Source organism: Danio rerio, chromosome 4 (assembly GCF_049306965.1).
Source record: "Danio rerio strain Tuebingen ecotype United States chromosome 4, GRCz12tu, whole genome shotgun sequence".
Lineage (NCBI taxonomy): Eukaryota > Metazoa > Chordata > Actinopteri > Cypriniformes > Danionidae > Danio > Danio rerio.
Window position 1 is genome coordinate 38,429,889 of NC_133179.1, and position 15,090 is coordinate 38,444,978.

At 42.1% G+C, this 15,090-nt stretch overlaps 1 protein-coding gene across 24 annotated transcripts in view; it reads left to right on the top strand.

Moving 5' to 3' along the window:
- Positions 1-15,090, top strand: part of LOC137491075 (NLR family CARD domain-containing protein 3-like) — a 76,970-nt gene that overhangs the window by 39,839 nt on the left and 22,041 nt on the right. For all 24 annotated transcript variants that reach the window (XM_073947304.1, XM_073947296.1, XM_073947300.1 and 21 more), the window contains 4 exons: positions 2,395-2,590; positions 3,089-4,871; positions 13,939-14,112; positions 14,242-14,412. In XM_073947304.1, the coding sequence (XP_073803405.1) occupies positions 2,395-2,590; positions 3,089-4,871; positions 13,939-14,112; positions 14,242-14,412 (2,324 nt within the window). The remainder of the gene's footprint in view (positions 1-2,394; positions 2,591-3,088; positions 4,872-13,938; positions 14,113-14,241; positions 14,413-15,090) is intronic.

Below are 15,090 nucleotides of genomic sequence, written 5' to 3' on the forward strand. Positions count from 1 at the left end.
TTTCAAATTTAACGTAACCTTTCATTTGTTTTTGTTTTTTTTGTTAAATTACAAAAAAACTGAGATAAAACGTCATCGGTGAGCAGATGAAGAGAAAGGCTGGTGCAGCTTGACTAGTGGATTTGGCTGTAAACTCTATTTATTTTTTTAGCTCACATAAGCACAGTAACGTCTCCCCTCAACTGTAAATCTTTCCTATACAGACAGTGATAATCCAGATGAGAATTTCTTTTACAGAAATCAGCTAAAGCTGATAAATCATCCACAAACCTTCTCCAAACACGTTCATATTGCCTTGACATTAGATTTGCTCTGCTGGTCTTTAAACTCCTGCTGAAATGAGCTATGTGTTTGTCTCTGTCCAATGACAGTGCACGTTTTATTTACAAGCTAATGAGGGTTTACCTCGACTTGAGACAAAGGGCTCTAATTTGACGGTCCATGCGCAGAGCGCAAAACGCAGGGCGCAAACGCTTTCAGGGCGTGTCAGAACGCATTTTTGCTAATTTTAGGACGGGAAAATCCACTTTGCGCCGTGGCGCATGGTCTAAAAGGGTTGAGTTTATTTTCTTAATGAGTTATAGGTGTGTTTTGAGAATAAACCAATCAGAGTCTCATCTCCCATTACCTTTAAGAGCCAGCTGCGTCGCGCCATAAGCGCATTTTGACGTAAAGTAAGTTCACTTTCGCTTTTGCTCTCGGGGATAGGGAAACCTTTACGCACAGACATCAATTAGCCTATAAATGATTAATTTTGTTTGTTAAGCGCAAAGATTTGTTTCAAAACTATTTCTAAATTCAGTTCTAATTTCCAGCAAACGAATAAATGAACAATAATTACAAAGTTTGGTCAAAATACTGAGTTATTTCCAAATACACCTGCTGTGCTCCATATGGTCTAAAACCTGCAGGTGGACAAATCTAAGCTTGTTTTAAATAAAACAAATATCAATATGGATATAATAAATAATACTGCTAATAATAATAACTTTATACAAAAGCAAATTGAATGAACTGAAAAAGCCTCCCGAGATGAAGAAAGTATGAAGGCAGTGGTTTTTATATTCATGTAGGCTACAAATTAATATGTTTTGTAATATTTTAATCATTTATATTTATATCCTATATATATATATATATATATATATATATATATATATATATATATATATATATATATATATATATATATATATATATATCCTTAATGTATTATATCTTTTTCATATGTAAAGATGTTTTTTGCGTATTGGTCTGCATCTTGTGTGTAGTGTGTAAGCCAGGCACACTTTGAGCAAGACAACTGACCGACTTTGTTCTGGTCTCAAGAACAGACTATTTACAGTTTCTCAAAATAGCAACGCGCCAAAACACACCTGCTTTTTTAGACCAGAACGCCTATGGGCGCACATTTGAGCACAAATGCATTTGCTATTTAAACAGTGTGGCGCAACACCTCAAAATGACCCTTGTGCTGAGCTGAAAGTAGCAAAAGACAATTGCGCCGCGCCTTGCGCCGTATTGCACCGGTTGTATGATAGGGCCCAAAAGCTGATTGGTGGCTCCCACTTGTGGACTGTCCAATTACATTTTTGTAACTTAATTATTTATTTTCAACTCGGGAAAAGCATTTGACAAAAGAAAAAGAAAAGCAAGTGGCAAACAGATAGAGAAAAGCATTAGTCAAATGACATTTAAAAAAGCTGTTAAAAAGGGCATTTAAATGCATTTGAATTATTTATTAATACACATTTTTATTGTTTAATCAATCAGCATTTTAAAATGATCACATAAAATGATTTATTTTTTGTACATTTAAATATATGTAGAAGTGCATTGTTTTATCGCTTTATTAAATGACATTTAAAATCACAGTTTAAATAAACACATTTATTTATTTCAATTTATTTGTCTATTTAAATTGTGATTTATTTATGAATTTATAAATTAATAATTTGATTCTTCATTTTATTTCTAACGGGCTCTCCTGTTCCTCTATACCTAAAGCCACTGTTCAGATATTTATATAATATGTATTTCAGACATTTATCAGGTATTTGACCTCAAACTCCTCCTTAAACATCTCGCCCAAAGCTTTCTTTTGTTGAGTTTTGCTGCGATTTCTAACTGGTGTAGCTGTGAAATATCTGAAATCATTCAGCGTATTGATATGCAAATGCAATGCACTCAAAACCTGCCTGGATCTACTTTAGCTGAGTATTTATCTAAAAAAATAGCATTGAATGTCTATCAGCTAATCAGAATCATGCAGTTTAACAGACTCATATGATTATGCATTATAATGTATTTTTAGTTATTGGGTTTGTGGATGTACAGCTGTGTGGAAATGAATTATTTAATTAAATATTGATCATTTCTTTTCTTCAATCATAGAATCTTGAGAGCAAAATGATCAAATTTCTGAAGAATGAACTGGGAAACTTTAAGAACATCTTACAAGATGAAAACAGACAAAAGTTTGTGAAGGACTTTAATGAGAACAGAAGCAGAATCACAGAAGCAGCTCTTGATCTCACACTCTTCTTCCTGAGAGAGATGAAGCAAGATCAAGCTGCTGATATTCTCCAGGGTAAGAGACTCATTGCATTTTTAGCCCATCATTCAGTCTTTTTTTAATTTTTTCAGTCTATTTATTTACTTGTGTACATTTATATTTATTCATTTTTTTTTTACTTAATTTCAGTAACATTGATGACTTATATGAACGTGTTCATGATTTATTTACAGTGCAGTTTGTAAAGTCTTATTTTCTGTCCTTTAGTAGATCTGTTATATAAGAGACTTGTGCTTTGTTTACCAATTAAGTGGATCTAATTGGATTTGTATTGTAAACATGAAATATTATAATTTTATTAATTAGAAAGGTGTTATTTTTTTTATTTCATATGTTAAGATTTAATTTTTACTCCCAAAGTTTTGATATTCACAAAATCATTCTGCAGTAATCTGCAGATTTTTTACTAAATGTCTGAAAGTTGTGTCTGGCCCTACTCATGGCGATCTGTCAGACTGTCACTTACAAATAAGTCAAGACTAAATCTCTCTGTTTCTTTGCTCCTGTGTTTAGATGAGCTGTTCTTCCTTAATCAGCTTAAATGTAGCCTGAAGAAGAAATGTCAAAGTGTGTTTGAAGGAATTGCTCAGCAAGGAGGCTCCACACTTCTGAATAACATCTACACAGATCTCTATATCACTCAGGGTGCGAGTGAACAGGTCAACACTGAACATGAGATCAGACAGATTGAAGCTGCTTCCAGACGTCATCAGTCACTAGAGATACAGGTTGAATGCAAACTTTTGTTTGAAGCAGCTGAACAAGACGAGCAGATCAGAACTGTCCTGACAAAAGGAGTTGCTGGCATCGGGAAATCAGTCTCTGTGCAAAAGTTTGTTTTGGATTGGGCTGAAGGGAAAGAAAATCAAGACATCAGCTTCATTTTTCCTCTTCCATTCAGAGAGATGAACTTAAAGGAGAAAGAAAGACAAAGTTTAAAAGACCTCATAACTCAGTTTTTCCCAGAGACTAAAGGACTGGACCTTACAAGAAGCACACGATTCAAAGTCCTGTTAATCCTTGATGGATTGGATGAATGTCGTCTTCCTCTGAACTTTGCTGGTAATGAGACGTGTTGTGATGTATCTTCAGCAGTCTCTCTGGATGTTCTCCTGACGAACCTCATCAAGGGAAATCTGCTTCCTTCTGCTCTCATCTGGATCACCAGCAGACCAGCAGCTGCCAGTAAGATTCCTGCTGACTGTATCGACCGGCTGACAGAGATACGAGGATTCAATGAAGCCCAAAAGGAGGAGTACTTCAGAAAGAGACTCACAGATCAGAATCAGGCCATAGAAATCATTGATCACATTAAACAGTCAAGGAGTCTCTTTATTATGTGCCACATCCCAGTCTTCTGCTGGATTTCAGCCACTGTTCTCCAGAACATACTGAAACTGAAACACAGAGCTCATGCTGAAACACTGCAGGAATCTCCCAAGACTCTGACACAGATGTACACACACTTTCTCCGCTTTCAGATCCAGCAGAGCAGAAGAAAGTATGATGGAGAAAACACAGCAGATGTCTCCTGGGATCCAAAGCTCATCCTTTCACTGGGGAAACTGGCCTTCCAGCAGCTGGAAAGAAACAATGTGATCTTCTATGAGAGCGATCTGAAAGACTGTGGCATTGACGTCTATAAGGCATCGGTGTACTCAGGCATGTGTTCCCAGATCTTTAAGGAGGAGACGGGAATCATTCTTGGTACCATGTACTGCTTTCTTCACTTGAGCATTCAAGAGTTCATTGCAGCGCTTTATCAACATCTGATTCTAGACAGAGACAAGAAGAAGCATGGATTGTTTTTTATAAAGAAAAGTAGAAATAAAGGCATAACAGATTTGCTGAAGACTGCAGTGGACAAGGCTCTGGAAAGTGAGAATGGACATCTGGACCTTTACCTTCGCTTCCTTCTCGGTCTGTCACTCCAGTCGAATCGACAACTCTTACGAGGCCTGTTGACACAGCAGGATGACAGAGACCAGAGTAAAGAGGAAATAATTGCCTACATCAAGCAGAAACTTGCAGGAAATCTGTCTCCAGAGAGATCCATCAATCTGTTCTACTGTCTGAATGAACTGAACGACCAAACTCTGCTGAAAGAGATTCAGTCTCACCTCTGTAGTGGAAGTCTGTCATCTGCTCGCCTTTCACCTGCCCAGTGGTCTGCTCTGGTCTTTGTGTTGTTGACCTCAGAGGAGGAGCTGGAGGAGTTTGAGCTTCAGAAATTCCAGAGATCAGACGATTGTCTCATCAGACTATCAGCAGTCATCAAATCCTCCAAAAGAGCTCTGTAAGTCAACGTCCTTCTTTTTTCATCTGTAGAAGTAGAAGTCCATCTATTAGCCCAATGAGGAAACTAACAGCATGGTCAAAGGTTTAATGCATGTCAGCCTTTTCTAGTGCTTCTGAAAAGAATTTTGTTATTTTATTATAATTTATTTATATTTGTTTTTAGCTCAGAATTTAATCTGACTCTGATTTTAAGTGACTGTCAAATTTAACCTGTATTTCTAATTGTAAGAACGAATCACATTCATCATTTATGACTCAATGTTGAGTTTTGATCTATATCTGTTCCCATACTCCTCAGTTATAAGTTCATTAAATGTTTGGGAGAAATATCTAAGTAACAGCGCTATGCAAGTAAACTACATTGTCTAATAGCGGAAATTGCACACAAGTCAGCTATAAAATGATACAGCACCTTAAAAGTCCTTTTTGGTAAGAGTGGAATGATCACACTGATGTTTCCTCCATTCTGTCTATTTTGACTCATATCTATGCTGATAATTATAAGGTAACAATGACACAGACACACACACACACATACACACTCATACACTATGGCCAGTTGTGTTTGCTCAGTTCACCTATACCATATGTCTTCGCACTATGGGGGAAACTAGAGCTGGGACTCAAACCAGTGACCTTCTTGTTGTTAAGCGAAAGTTTTAACCACTAAACCACTGTGCCGCCCTCTTCTTTATTATATATTCTTCTAATATATTATATATTCTAAAGTTTTAATGTTAAATATAATCCATACACAAAGAAATTGACAGAGTTGAAGACCAGGGGGTATTCTAGAAAGCTGTGTCAATTTACCATCTGCTAAACCCTGAACTCTCGGTTGATTTACCCAAAACCTGCTTACCTCGAGTATGTCGGTTCCAAAACAGCTGATAAGAGTTAGTTAAATCAACCTCCTGAAGATAACCGCAGGTTAATGTGCGCCCACGGTACACACCTGAAGTCACTTTAATAAATTTTCAATAAAAGAAAGAAATATAAGATAAGAAATAAATAAGAACAGAAAAAGTAAAGAATAACAAAATGCATTAGTTCATTAAATTACACATGCCGCCCTCCCGTTTATTGTAATAAAAAAATTAACTTATCTTTAACATCCTTTTTGAGTATGTTGTGTAACCATTCATGCATTTAATTTTCCTGGCATTAGTTTCTTAAGGCCACAAAACAAATGTGTATTGACTAGTATATAAGGCTTATAGAAATTGTAATCCTTCTGGAGCTAGAAGAGCTCTATACAAAGTCAAAATTAAACACAGAAACATTCTCTGAAAATGTTATATTTGATAACTGGAGCTGTATTAAACACTCTAGAATATTCTTTCTGTCATGTGGCTAATAGTTAGGATGCTGAGGCCTGTTTAACTGCTGTGGGCCACCAGTTAGAGGAGCTGCTCTGTCCTTTAATAAAGGCTCATCAGTGGTTATGTTATTTGACTTAACCCACACAATCTGCCACTGTTGTAAGTGATTGTTGTCAGGTAGCTGTAGCTTCTTTTTATGCTTTTTGTTTTGCATGGAGATGAAGTTTCTTCTGCCTCAACTAACAAGCAGTGAAATAAATTTGTTTGCACTTTTCCATATTTAAGTTTTACTATTGCATCACAAAACAATCTTTTATATTTAATTTAAAATGTATTATTTATTCATTAATATAATTTATATTATATTAATTATATTATATTATATTATATTATATATTCTAAAGTAGCTGTATAAGATTCATCTTCAAATATGAATAAAATCACATGAGCATCACCTTAAGGTAAAAAATGTATTTGAAAAAACATGTTACATGTTGAAAGGTGCGTGTATAAAGCATATTTTTTTAAAACATATTTTTTGACAAATTATATTTCTTATCACTCTTCCATCTCTTTGGTCTTCGTGGGTCACTGAGGTTGCCTCTGGGTCAGGCTGCAGGTAGGGTGTCACCATATAAGGCGGAAATGGGTATCTTTGTCCTCCAGCAAAGAACAATGTAGTGCCCAGTAATGATTCAAGTGTATAATAAAAATATAGTAAAAAAGAAAAATTGTGTAAAGCAACATCACTACTTAAAAAAAGATATTAAAAGTGTATAAAGAGTGTGTGTGCTTGAATAGATGTATACATATGAACGACGTCCTACATCCTAAAATATGAATAAATTTTCCAACAAAAGACAAAGCTGCCACTTCTTATAATATTATATAAAAGCTACAGAAAAATGTGAGAAAAACAAAATATCTATATGTAAGGTTCAAACTTGCTCCGCTGTGCGCTCCGTTGTTCTTTAATGACTATTGCCACGCTCTGAATCATCAGTTTAATGATATGCAGTGGTTTACGACCAAGGAACTGGACAAAAGTGTGTAAAACAGTTCAGTGCCAGGCATACTGTACAGGTGAACGTACATATTGCAACATTGTAGTCTAAAATGCCCTGACGCAAAAACAAAGAGCTGCACTGAGCAGTGTTAACCATGTGCAAAGTCCCATGGTTTGTCATGTTTTATTTCAAAAGTTTTGTTAAATACATTAACGATTCTTTTGAAAATCGTCAATGTTCATTCATATATACGTTAGGTTGTGAAAAGAACTATGCACTTATAACCCTCTCACAACAAAAAACTGTATATCTGTGCTTTTACATCCATAAATATTCTCATCAAAAGAGCCGCAATGCTCAGTAAACTCTCTGAAAAAGACAAACTCTGGAACAATGCTCCAGAGCAGGTTATCTTCAGGGAGTAAGTTGCTTTGGCTACCTAACATACCCCAGAAGTTACCTCCGATTTTGGAACCAAAGCTGAGATTATCCACCTACTTACTCTAAAACTTACCCGGGTATGTCACATAACCTGCTTTCTGGAATACCCCCCAGAACAGACCAAAATCCAAAGGCAAACTAAACAAAACATAACAGGGCTTATAAGGACAGAACCAACTAGACAACAATGAACAGCTAAAAACAAGGAGTGATCCTGTGAGCAGGCATACAGGAAGTGAAAAAAAAACACAAAACAAGAGCTAGTGCCCTCAAGAGTCTACATGAGGGCACTGCAGCAGATGTGACAAACACACTCATTGGCACAGACACACACTCATACAATATGGTGAGTTTTGTTTACCCAATTCACCTATATCATATGTCGTCACACTGTGGGGGAAACAGGAGCTGGGACTCAAACCAGCGAACTTCTTGTTGTTAGGCAAAAGTGCTAACCACTGAACCACCATGCGACCCTCTTCTTTATCATATCTTCCTCTAATCGTGCGAGCAAAGCCAATGCAAGAGCTGGATCTAGGTTCAGTTCTAATGTTAAATATAATCCAAACACAAAGAAAATGCCAGAACTGAAGAGCAGAAAACACAGACAAGAGAGACACACACACATACAGCAAACTATGAACACATAATGACTGGTATAATAATGAGAGGTAAGCGTGATCGAACACCCAATAAGGGGGGAGAGCATGCTAGGAGCCCGGCGGCTAATCAGCGGGTCAATCAGAAATGATAAATAGCACCTGTCTTTCTAGTGATTGGGCCGGAGAGACTCCCTTCTTAAGGAGAACGGGAGGAGCCGTCGGGAGAGGAGAGAGCGCACACAAACACGCAGACACAGCCTGCAAGTGGTGTGCATAAATAAAATAAAGTATATTGCTTACCTGATATCGCCGACCCTGTCTTCTTCTTCCCACACAACAATGAACTTTACTACAGTGGTGCCGAAATCCGGGGAAGGAGAAGAGCCTCACTGCCAGAATGACCACTCTGTCAAGACTGCCATTTGCGGAAGCTATCCAGGCCCTCTCGGTCCTCCACCAACAACAACATGAGACGCTGGTGGAACTGAAGAACATCCAGGAACAACATTTCCAAGTCCTCATGGAGGCCCAGCGGGAGGGCCACGAGCAAATCCGGAGTCCCAGGAGATCCGGCCCGCTCCGACATCTGTCGCCCACCCTCCCATCGCCTTACAGAAAATGGTGCCGGAGGATGACCTGGAAGTGTTTCTCGACCTCTTCGAGAAGATGGCGGAGGCGTGTGGCGGGCCGAGTGGCCGGTAAGAGTCATCTCGCTGCTTTCGAGCGAAGCCCAGATCGCAGCACAACAGCTACCGGCCCAGAATCTCCTGGAATACGCTCATCTGAAGCGAGCTATTCTCCAGCGGGCCCTTTGCGTTCGCCCAGCAGCTCCGTGATGCCTGCCACAGATGGCTGGTACAGGATGGCCAAACCACCGCCCAACTGGTGGATGCCGTGGTGCTGGAGCAATTCATCACCCGCCTCCCCTCCCGAACATCGGAGTGGGTCCAGTGCCACCGGCCTGACGATCTGGAGATGGCCATCCGACTAGTGGAGGATCACCTGGTGGCGAGGTCCAGGGTCGGCGAATTAACCTCTCTCTCTTCTCCCCCTCTCTGTCTCTCTCTCTTCCTGTTCCCAGGCCCAGACTGCGGGGACCGCCCACACCTGCACCCAGACGGCGGTGCACAATGGCGAATCTGCCAAGCGTCCCAAGAGGGGCGGGGCCCCATTCGGGCAGAGGGGTAGAGCAACAACCCCTGGCGGTTACCCAGACAGTGCCAGGATTCTCTCCGGTTCAATCGGTTGCTCCTGCTGCCCCCGGGGGTATAGTGGGAAGGTCTGGGCCGATGCGTTTGCGTCGCGGGCACGAGGATAGCGCACCAAAAGTCTGCTCCGTGAAGGAGGCGAGTGCGCTGATTCGCATCTCCGCCACGCCAATCATCGCCCCCGGTCGCAACGGGCTATACCGGGTACCAGTGAGTATAAAAGGGGGTACATATCAAGCTTTGGTGGATTCGGGGTGTAACCAGACTTCCATCCACCAAAGCCTGCTTCAAGACCCGGCATTGTATACGAGCTGCATGGTAAGGGTAAGGTGTGTGCACTGGGATGTAATTCACTACCCGTAACGGCAATAGACATTCAATTTCGGGGGAAAAAACATAGAGTAGAGGTAGCAGTTAACCCGCACCTCAAACACCCGCTGATTCTGGGAACTAATTGGCCTGGATTTAATAGATTATTGGGAGTCTTATGTGCGGGTGGTTCTTGGAAGAAGAAATCGCCGGATAGGGGGCGTGTCGCTCAGCTGGGGGAATCCCAGGCGGTAACGTCACGTGCTGACTCAGGGGAAGGGCTGGGAATTTCCCGGTGTAAGGACTTTCCCCTGGAGCAGTCGCGTGATGACACGCTAAAACATGCACTCGAAAGAGTGCAGGTTATTGATGGGAAAATCCTCAAGCCTGATAGACCCCTCTCCTATCCATATTTTGCGGTTATTAATGATAGGGTGTATCGAGTGACCCAAGACGCTCAGACAAAAAAAGATACAACCCAGCTATTAGTACCAAAGAGCCGCCGGGAAATGCTTTTTCAGGCAGCTCATTCTAATCCTATGGCCGAACATTTAGGTCAGGCGGCCACACTAAATCACCTTATGACCCGATTCTTTTGGCCGGGCATTCACGGTGATGTCAGCAGATGGTGCGCTGCGTGCAGTGAATGTCAGCTGGTAAATCCACCGGCCACCCCAAAAGCGCCGTTGCGCCCTTTACCAATTATAGAGATCCCCTTCAAGAGAATTGGTATGGATCTCATCGGGCCATTAGAGTGATCCGCACGCGGGCACCGGTTTGCATTAGTTCTGGTGGATTATGCAACCCAATACCCGGAAGCAGTCGCGCTCCATAACATCTCAGCAAAGAGCGTTGCGGAGGCGCTGTTTCGCATAATCTCCCGTGTGGGAATCCCCAAGGAGATTCTCACTGATCAAGGCACCGTGTTCATGTCACGCACGATGTGCAAGCTTTGCGTATTATTGGGCATTAAATCTATTCGCACCAGCGTCTATCACCCACAAACAGACGGGCTGGTGGAAAGATTTAATCGCACGGTTAAATCAATGATCCGTAAATTCGTTCACAAGGACGCGAAAAATTGGGATAAGTGGTTGGAGCCTTTATTATCTGCTGTGCGGGAGGTTCACCAAGCCTCCACGGGGTTTTCCCCCCTTCGAGCTTCTCTAAGGCAGACAGCCCAGAGGGGTTTTGGATGTTGTTAGAGAGGCTTGGGAGGACGAGCCTTCTAAAAGTAAAAGTGAAATTCAATATATCCTGGACCTTAGAGCAAAACTCCACACACTGGGGCGGCTCTCTACAGAGAATTTGCTTAAGGTCCAGGAGGACCAATATGATAAGGGCACTAAACTCCGTAAATTTTCACAGGGAGATAAAGTACTTGTACTGCTACCCACTTCCAGCTCTAAATTACTCGCCAAGTGGCAAGGGCCATTTGTGGTCACACGACGAGTCAGTGATCTCGATTACGTGGTGGTTCGTTCGGACAGGGCTGACTCGCATCAGATTTATTACGTTAATCTGCTTAAGCAGTGAAGGCAGCCGGAGGATGTGGCGCTGGCTACACTTGTTACAAACGAGAATGACCTGGGGCCGGAGAGCTCCGGCCGGGAACGGCCAAGCGCTCTGGTCACTGGGGGCGATCATCTCTCAGCGAGCCAGCTCCTTGACATCCGGCACCTCCAACGGGAGTACTCTGACGTGTTTTCGCCCCTGCCCGGTCGTACTAACCTGATCCAGCATCATATCGAGACCGAACCGGGCATGGTCGTTAGGACCCAGCCATATCGCCTTCCTGAACACAAGAAAAAAGTGATTCAGGAAGAATTGAGTAATATGTTGAAAATGGGAGTAGTAGAAGAATACCACAGCGACTGGGCCAGCCCGATTGTCTTGGTACCCAAGACGGATGGCTCGGTCCGGTTCTGTGTGGATTATCGCAAGGTGAATGCTGTGTCGAAATTCGACGCTTATCCAATGCCGTGTATTGACGAGTTGCTCGACCGGTTGGGTGCTGCTCGATATTACTCGACATTGGATTTAACGAAGGGCTATTGGCAGATCCCCTTATCTCCAATATCCAGCGAAAAAACAGCCTTCACTACGCCGTTTGGATTACACCAATTTGTGACGCTTCCGTTTGGGCTGTTCGCGGCACCGGCGACGTGTCTGATGGACAAAATGCTCGGCCCTCACACAGCATATGCGGCTGCTTATGTAGATGATATCATCATTTACAGTAATGACTGGCAGCGGCATATGCAACATCTGAGGGCAGTATTGTCGGCGCTGAGTTGGGCTGGGCTCTCGGCCAACCCACGGAAGTGCGCAATTGGGCGAGTGGAGGTAAGGTATCTGGGCTTCCACTTAGGTCACGGGCAGGTGCAGCCCCAAATTGATAAGACTTCAGCTATTGCAACCTGTCCGAGACCTAAGACCAAAAAGAAGGTGAGACTTGGCAGGATAATATAGGCGTTTTGTCCCTAATTATTCGGCTCTTGTCAGCTCATTGACCGATCTCACTAAAAAGGAGGGACTGGATACCGTCCAATGGTCGGAGCAGTGAAAACAGGCCTTCTCAAAGCTAAAATCTATACTTTGCGGGGGGCTGCTATTGCAGCTCCTGACTTTGCTCTCCTCTTTGTTTTACAGACGGACAGCGGTCAGGGACTGGGGGCGGTTCTCTCGCAGTCGGTGGCGGGAGTGGAACGGCCGGTGCTGTACATTAGCCGCAAACTCAGCAAGAGTGAGGGTAAGTACAGCACCAAAGAGAAGGAGTGCCTGGCGATCAGGTGGGCCGTTCTCACTCTCCGCTATTACCTCCTGGGTAGGGAATTCGCCCTCTGTTCAGATCACGCTCCTCTCCTGTGGCTTCACCGCATGAAGGATACCAATGCGTGGATCACCCGTTGGTATCTAGCTTTACAGCATTTTAAGTTCAAGGTGATCCACAGGCCGGGTGCACAAATGGCTGTAGCCGACTTCCTCTCGAGGGCGGGGGCTCTCGGGGGGGGGGGGGGGGTGGGGGGGGGGTTGGGGGGGTTGGGGGGGTTATGTGGAGAGGTGATCGAACACCCAATAAGGGGGGAGAGCATGCTAGGAGCCCGGCGGCTAATCAGCGGGTCAATAATGAAAAATAACACCTGTCTTTCTAGTGATTGGGCCGGAGAGACTCCCTTCTTAAGGAAACTCCCTTCTTAAGGAGGAGCAGTCAGGAGAGGAGAGAGAGCGCACACACACACACACACACAGACACAGCCTGCAAGTGGTGTGCATAAATAAAATAAAGTATATTGCTTACCTGATATCGCCGACCCTGTTGTCTTCTTCCCACACAACAACAAACTTTACTACAGACTGAAACAGAGGAGCTTAAACACACAGAGACTAGTGAGTTAACAAGGGGTGGAGAGTAACTGGGCACCTAACAGGTGTAACATGGGGAACCCAGAGAACACAAGGAAAACTCAACATTACACGGACTGGCCAACCAGGACAGTGACACAGCTCCTTTCTAGGAGAAGACTCCAGATGATCCTCAGAGGAAAATACAAAACAAGAGTGAGTTCAGCAGCTGGAGGTGTTATAGTGGACAAGGGTGATGGGGGAGAGGCAGGTTAATGAAACCATGACAGGGTACAGGACAGATAGTGAGGGGGAAACTGACAGGCAGGTGGACAGGGAGGAGGACAAAGCGAAGGCAGGGGTTACTGTACAGTAAACCAGAGCAGATCCTGTGGTTCAGGATAAACTGAACTAAAATTTTGCATTCACGGGTGAGGCAATCCTCATCACTGGCACTGATAAATATAATTACGTATTTTCTGTATTTCTATGATGTCTATCTCTGTTTGCTTTTATTTGTTAATATGCAACTTTTAAATGTGCTAAAGGAAATGATTATTATTTAATTTTGTTCATGTGTTTTATTGTCTGTCTTCTGTGGACCTTTTTGTGTGATCTTCTCGTCTTTTAATAAAATTATTTATTGGACTATTCAGACATTTGAAGGAAGCCATTTACTTTTGTTGCATAAACCTAAATCCTATTAAAAGCTAAAATCAGCAGATGTGCTCACTAATTAGTGAAGTTATAACAGTCACTACAGTCAGATGTGCTTCAGACTATTAAACACACCAGATGAACACATACATATTGTGTTTTTCCTCTACACAGGGTACAGGGCTGTTATCTCACTGTTCGGTGCTGTGAGAGTTTGTCTTCAGTTCTACAATCCTCAAACTGTGTCCTGCGAGAGCTGGACCTGAGTAACAATGACCTGCAGGATTCAGGAGTGAAGTTTCTCTCTGATGGACTGAAGAGTCAACACTGTAAACTGGAGACACTGAGGTCTGAGTTAAAAAACCTGATTGATTGATTGATTGATTGATTGATTTTCTTGAGAGATTTTTTGTTTTGTTACATCAGACAGATCACAATAACAGTGTGGTTTTTGTAATGTGTGCTCTTCTTTCTCAGATTGGCCACATGTAATCTTACTGTTCAGTGCTGTGAGAGTTTGTCTTCAGCTCTACAATCCTCAAACTGTGTGCTGAGAGAGCTGGACCTGAGTAACAATGACCTGCAGGATTCAGGAGTGAAACTTCTCTCTGATGGACTGAAGAGAAACTGTAAACTGAAGACACTGAGGTAAATGATTCTCCACTCTACAATAAATAGAGGCAGTTTCATATTGTGTTACCAAATGTGGAGGCCCTTTCAGTAGATTGGCAGAAGATGAATAAACAAATCATTTGCAGGAATGTGATTTTGTTCATATCTCAATTTCAGAATTGAGGTATTTCTTTTTCCTGATGTACACCATAAGGGTGTTAAAACAGTTCAGCATCTGTTCAGTAATAGATCATATCTGGTTGTTACATACTGATGTAGTTTATCTCATATGCGCTTTGTCATTGTAGCTGACCATGGTGAGGGAGGTGAGCAGAGGTATTAAACACTCCAACTACTTTAGAAAGCAGATATCTGTGCACAATCACTGCTTGTTAGTTTGCTGGACAGTCTTTTTGCTGCACAGGGAGACAATGAAAGCTGTAAAGACAAAAAAAAATGCAGGGATGTGATTTTATTCATTTCTGCACATTGATAATGATTAAATGATTATATCTATGTGTTGACTCTGAATAAAAAAAGACAAATCTATTTAAATATAAGCTATCAGTAATACTTGTGGATCCAGGCTGTCTGTAGAACGAGTTTTCTCCACTGCGTCTGTCATGGGTTAGCTGTGATCAGCGCAGTCATCAGCATCATCATTTCTGTAGAGGAACACGATGACCAATCACAGGTGTTTAAGAACTCGCTTAA